The sequence below is a fragment of the Dipodomys ordii genome, unplaced genomic scaffold (genome assembly GCF_000151885.1).
Source record: "Dipodomys ordii isolate 6190 unplaced genomic scaffold, Dord_2.0 Scaffold45, whole genome shotgun sequence".
Lineage (NCBI taxonomy): Eukaryota > Metazoa > Chordata > Mammalia > Rodentia > Heteromyidae > Dipodomys > Dipodomys ordii.
In genome coordinates, this window is record NW_012267261.1 from 11758853 (window position 1) to 11765272 (window position 6420).

Below are 6420 nucleotides of genomic sequence, written 5' to 3' on the forward strand. Positions count from 1 at the left end.
GGTAGCTTTAATGTGGTCTTGTTTGTAAACATTTGGGTGAATGCCCAAAAGTGGGATTGCTGGGTCATAGGGGAGCTCTATGTGGAGTCTTTTGAGGAACTTCCATACTACTTTCCAAAGTGGTTGAACAAGTTTACACTCCCACCAACAATGAAGAGAGGTTTCTTGGGGACATTATATTGTGAACTTTTCTGCCTAATCTTGAACTCAGAGCTGAGCCTTCTGAGTAGCTAGGGTTACAAGTGTGAGCCACTGGTGCCTAGATCAATGCACAAATATCTTGTTTAAACAACACACTAAAAATAGGCTAAGTTCTTTAATAAATGATACATCCATACAGTGTAATACCATGTAGCTAATGAAGTAGGGATGCTGGTTCTAACCAACACCATCATAGCCACATGGTAGATAGGGAATTGGGTTTAACTGGTGCCATCTTGTCTTCTTGGTGGAGGAAAGGGAAGTCCCACCTCCCAGATGATAAGCGTGCTTGAATTCCTTAAAGGCAAGTGTGGGCACTTGGATGATAGGTTCCTGGACCTGTCAGTCCTGTGCCTTAAACTTGGGAGACTCTGAGTTTTCTGTAACCCTACCCACTAATCTGACCCTAAGACACCATTAGACCAGGCCTTGGGTGTTGTGTCCTGTCTTCTGGCTCTCCTCCAGACAACATGGCATCATACTTCAGCTCTCCATTGGGGTTGATTTGGGTTGTTGGTATTGTTTTTCTGCTCTTTATTTCCTCTCCTGCTCTCATGGCTCAGTTTTTCTAACAGTGTTCAGTGTATTTGTAGGGCAGAAGGTCTTTGTGACTGGAGTCTACCTGTAAATGATAGCTTTCTAATAAAGACTCCCAATTCTACCTCTAAAAATATGGCTTCTCTGTTTCTCATGAGTGGATTTGTATCTGAGATACCTTAAAGCACTATGATATATCACCTTGGTTAAAACTATGGATTCTGTGAAGGAGAATTTTGAACTCAGAGTCTCATGCTTGGTAGGCAGGAGATCTATCACTTGAACCAAGCCCTAAATGCTTTGTTGTTGTTGTTGTTATTTTGTCAGATACATTCTTGCTTTTTGGTCTGCATCTGGATTTGATCACTGATCTACCTACCTATGGCCTGCTTCTAGTGTAGCTGAGATCACCAGCTCAAGCCATCATCACTGCCTGGCTTACTGGTTGAGATGGTGTGTCCCCATCTTTTCTGGGTCTGACCTCAGGCCACAGTCCTCCCGATCCTCACCTCCCTTGTAGCTGGGATTATAGACATGAGCCACCACATTCTGCCTAAAAAAGTAACTCTTAAAAGAATGTTTACTTGGGGGCTGGGAAGGTAGCTCAGTGGTAGAGTGCTTGCCTTGCATGCATGAGGCCCTGGGTTCGATTCCTCATCTTTATCTACCAGAAAAAATTCTAGTACTGTAAAATGAGAAAGTTACTTAATTTTAGGGTTGAACTCATGGAAGTTGAGAGTAAAAAAGTATTATCTAGAGGCTGAGTACAGAGGATAGGGAAAGGCTGGTCAATGGGTACTACATTACAGATAGATGGGGAGTAGTATGATTACAAATAACATATGTATAATGACAATATATTTTTAAAGCTAGAAGAGAGGATAGTGAATCTCATTTCCAAAGAAATGCTAAATGTAGCCAGGTGCTGGTGGCTCATGCCTGTAATCTTAGCTACCCAGGAAGCTGAGATCTGAGGTTTACAGTTCAAAGCCAGCCTAGGCAGGAAAGTCTGTGAGACTCATTTCCAGTTAACCACCAGAAAACTGAAAGTGGAGCTGCGGCTCAAAGTGGTAGAGCACTAGCCTTGATTGAAAGAGCCCAGTCCCTGAGTTAAAGTCCCATGACTGACAAAAAAAATTTTTTTAAGAAGTGCTAAATACTTAAGGAGATTTAGTGGTAGAGTGCTAGCTATGAGCAAAAAGCCAAGTGAAAGTGCTAGGTCTTGAGTTTAAGTCCCAGGCCCAGTACTCATGGGTGTGCACGTGCATGCACACGTGTGAGCCAGTGTGCACGTGCGTTCGAGCGCACGCGCGCGCACACACAAACACACAAATGCCATGTTTTGTAACTACTTTTAGTAGTGTGAAAGCATCAGCAATATTATTTCCTAGTTGGATGTTGCCCTACTATTTTCCTACCCTACTTTGTTCCAAATAGAATCATTTTTCTCACTACCATGAAACCTCATCGGTTATCATTTGGGGGAGGGGTTTTTCTTCTTAAGGTTTCAATATCAGTAACTCTCTTTTCAGGAGTTAAGTAGTTTCTAAGCAATTTCAAACAAGGCAAGGGAAAGTGACACCTAGGCTGCCAGCTCTCCTGGCTCACTTTCATTGTGAAGAGCCAGAAAGTTTAGAAGGTCAGGAAGTTATCTCAGTTGAACCCTTTCTGATCATGAGTTTCCAGGGCATTTTTTTCCACTTTCCTCACAGGTCAAAAGATCTGGGTTGTGAAGAGAAGGGCTTTAAAGTATTGAGGATACCTGAGGAGTCATAGGTAGATAAAGATGAGGACGTGCCTTCAGAGACCTAGGGAACAAGGTGACATCATCCATCAAAACTGTTTAGAGAAAACTTGCTGCTTACTGGTGATTTTCTGGTGACAAGTAAAGTAGCTTGCAATCACAAGTTGGTGAACAGATGCTCAATCTACCCTGCTGGTGTGCAGCTGAACCCTGCCACTTGGTACCTATGCTTTTCTTGTGTGAATCACTTAATCTTTCTGTGCTTTAGGGCTTGTCTCTTAAAATGGAGAATAAAGACAGGATCTAAAGCAGAAAGTTATCATGATTCTTAAATGAGTTAATGGTGCCTGGCACAAAGATACATATGTTTATCAAAAACCTAACACAGGAAGCAGGAAGCTGCTATATTTACATCAGGAAGTGATCTGTAGACTCTACCCTCATGGACTCAGAAAATCTGAAGGTGATGAGCAGAAAACAGAAACCATCACAGGCCTGACCTAGCCAGCAGCATTTGGGAGAGCATCTCCTCCTAGTACCCCACTCTTCATCACCCAGGAATCAACAACCACATGCCTGTTATGTGGTAATATGAAGAGGTGACTTCGAGACAGCTGGATACTTCAGGGTAGCCTGCCCAGTGCACTCAGACTGCAAGCACTATGACTGGGGTGACTTCTCTCTTAGTGCTGTGGGTGGAGAAAAATGAGCAGCCGGAAGTGCCTGGTCAGGAGAAATGAAAGGCCCTGAGTCACCTAATTTGAGGCAAAGTCTTCTACCAGCTCCAGTTCACAGATGAGGAAACTGAAACCCAGAAAAGAATTACGGACGGAGAAAGTCTGAGTTTTATGAATTCTGGTGTTTCTAAAATTTGGAGCTTTGGGGAGGACTCATAATCTGATTTTACAATTCAAATACAAAATGCCCAGGGCCACTGCAATGCCACCTGGCAAGAGGCAACTGTGATAGGAAGAGAGGAGAGATGTGGTGGAAAGGGAAGGTGGTCTTAGCTAAGTGTGGTTAAAATATCCTCCTCAGTCAAATCTTAAGGCACGTGAGTACGCATACTACTGGGGCTGCTGATGGGGGTCTTATGGGGATTTTGGGAAGGGCTCATGCCTAAAGAAGGAATCCTGTGTTAGCTTCAGTAACATCAGTAAATAAGCTGACAGGATTAACTGGAGGTCCATAGTCACCAGGAAGCTATGACTACTGTAAATCTATAGTATGGTTGGTTGGGAAGGCCATGGACACAGAGGAAGGCAGGGAACATAGACATCAATGCTCTGTAACAAGAGGCTTTAGGAAATCCATCAGCTGTTTCCTAAGAGCCCAAGAACACTGGAAATGGAGGCAAAGAAGCCCAAAAGGAGTAATGTGGAGAAGAGCCAAGTCACAGGGGCTCAGGACTACAGTGTTCACCTCCCTCTGAATGCCCTGAACCAATCAGTGTACCCTATTCCATGCATGTAGGCTCCAGGGAGGGAGAAGCAGAGCAGGATACACACAGGAGGTGAGCTCTGTCTCATGCTGGGCCTGCCTCCAGTCATCTGAGACACCTGGTATCAGTCATGACACTTCCTTCTTCAGGAAAGTCTTAACACACGGTATTGAGCAGCTCAAGTCAGACATGAACAAACCCCAGCAAGTTTTAGGTCTGGGTTTGGTGTGGTCAGATTTAGTTGAAGACAGTGAAGGGATTCAGGACTTTACTTAGGGAAATGGTTCTTACCACGGAGCAGGAAGGCTGCTATTACAAGGAGAGCAAGTCTCAGTCCCATGGCTCTACAGCTAAAAAAAAATAGAAAAGATAAAACATGGTTAGAAAGTGAAACTGAAAACCAATGGTCACAAAAACATGACCCAGAAATGAAGTTTGGGATTCCTTTGGGTTACCCGGTATAGCGGAGATAGTTGTAGGTGTTCATCAAAGCCATTTCCTTTTCCCCTTAGCTCCACTAATTAGACCATATTTCTAAGCCTCTTCTGCAGTTAGGCAGGCATGTGACTGGATTCCAACCAATGAGATCACGAGGAGGAAAGATGGACCTGACTTTCAGAAATGGCCACTAAAAATCTCCTCCTTTTTTTCTCTCTTCTCTTCCTTCTTAGATGCAGTGAGTCTAAAGAAAAAGGCAGAGGACCTAAAAGAGGACAAAGCTTCTCAACTGGAGAGACCTAGTTGGGCCGAATAATTTTGTTGAAAAAGCTCTCTCCTAGCCAGATGCCAGTGGCTCATGACTGTAATCTTAGTTACTCAGGACACTAAGATCTGAGGATTGTGAGCAAAGCCAGCCTAGGAGAAAAGCCCATGAAATTATTATATCCATTTAACTAGAAAAAGCAAGAAGTAGAGGTATGGCTCGTGTGGTAAAGCATCAGCCTTAAGTGAAAAAGCCAGAGGAGAACAGAAGGCTTTCATTTCAAGCCCCAGTACTGGCACTTCATGATATAGATGGATAGACAGACAGACAGACAGACACAGAGCCAGAGACAAAGCCAATGTTAAATGTTTGACATAGATATCTCCGACCATGCATTGGACAGGGCACGTTTATGCCTTGTAACTTTTGCCTGCCTATGGAAAAAGGAAAACCAGATCTGTCTACTGGTTCACAGGTATATAGATAAAAACAAGTCAGTGCTTAAGTGCCACAATTCTTTATCTAATGGCTGGAAATTCTTACTGGGGGTTGGCTTGTCAAGGGCATTCATGATCCTCTGGGCTGGGCTAGATACCCTTCCTCTCTGTTCCTTTAGCCCTTAACACAGGGGACTGAGCTAAAAGGTATCATATTTATTCCCCTCTAGACTGTATCATGCCTGTTCATAGTACTAAACTTAAATGGCAATGGTGATAAAGAGCAGGGACCAAGTTTCTATCTAGACTCTATTCCTGGTTGTGTTTCCTCCACAGATGTAACTGAAATGACCATTGTTACCTGCTTCCAGTTTCCTGCCTCCATCTGAAGTTATTTTTGTAAAGTAAAACAAAATAAAAAGTTTTCCTTTATGTTATGAAAAGCTATGTTATATGTTATGGAAGCTTTCTATACATAGTTTTGCACACTAACCACCACCTTAGGGAGTGTTCAGTGTCAGGATGTATTAAATATCTTCAGCTAGCAGTTGTATATTACTCAACTATATTGTTGGATGGCAATAATTTATTTTTCCAGCCCTTACTGATGGACATTTAGGTTGTTTTCAATTTTTCATTTTAATGAAAAACATTGATTATGTGCCAGATTGCACCTGCTGGAGTTAGGCTATGTGTTCCTTCAAGTAGAACTAGGTTAAAGGGTAATATAATTTTAGTTTTCACAGGTATTACATGCTAATGTTTCCATTAATAAAACAGTGAGAGAGCTTGTTTCCTTATACTTCTTGCCCACATAATTTGTCATCATTACCATGTACAGAAGATTAAATGGCATCTTATAAATTTTAAAACTTATTTTTAGCCAGGCACCAGTGGCTCATGCCTATAATCCTAGCTACTCAGGAGGCTGAGATCTGAGGATTGCGGTTCAAAGCCAGCCCAGACAAGAAAGTCTGTGAGACTCTTATCTCCAATTAACCACCAGAAAAGTGGAAGTGGCGCTGTGGCTCAAGTGGTAGAGCACTAGCCTTGAGCTGAAGAGCTAAAGGACAGTGCCCAGGCCCAGAGTTCAAGACCCATGACCAACAAAAACAAAACGAAACAAAAAACCCCACCCAAATCCCTTGTTTTTAGTAAGCTGGGCATGGTGGTGCACACCATGAACAGAAACAGAGGACCACAAGTTCTAAGCTCTAAGGCTGAGTAAAGGTAGCAAAACTTTACTATCTCAAAAACAGAGTAAAAGGGGGCTGGGAAGGTGGCTCAGTGGTAGAGCGCTTGCCTTGCATGCATGAGGCCCTGGGTTTGATTCCTCAGCACCACATAAGCAAAAAGA

The 6420-nt window shown here is 42.9% G+C and overlaps 1 protein-coding gene across 4 annotated transcripts in view; it reads right to left on the reverse strand.

The window, feature by feature from the left end:
• Window positions 1-6420, reverse strand: part of Cd86 (CD86 molecule) — a 62198-nt gene that overhangs the window by 25457 nt on the left and 30321 nt on the right. For 2 of the 4 annotated variants that reach the window (XM_013019481.1, XM_013019485.1), the window contains exons 1-2: window positions 4379-4469; window positions 4215-4273 (exon numbers count right to left, since the gene is read on the reverse strand). In XM_013019481.1, coding sequence (XP_012874935.1) covers window positions 4215-4273; window positions 4379-4419 — 100 coding nt within the window. In that variant the 5' untranslated portion in view covers window positions 4420-4469. Of the gene's footprint in view, window positions 1-4214; window positions 4274-4378; window positions 4470-6420 lie in introns of those variants that run through there. The other 2 variants (XM_013019483.1, XM_013019482.1) reach the window with 1 other exon arrangement.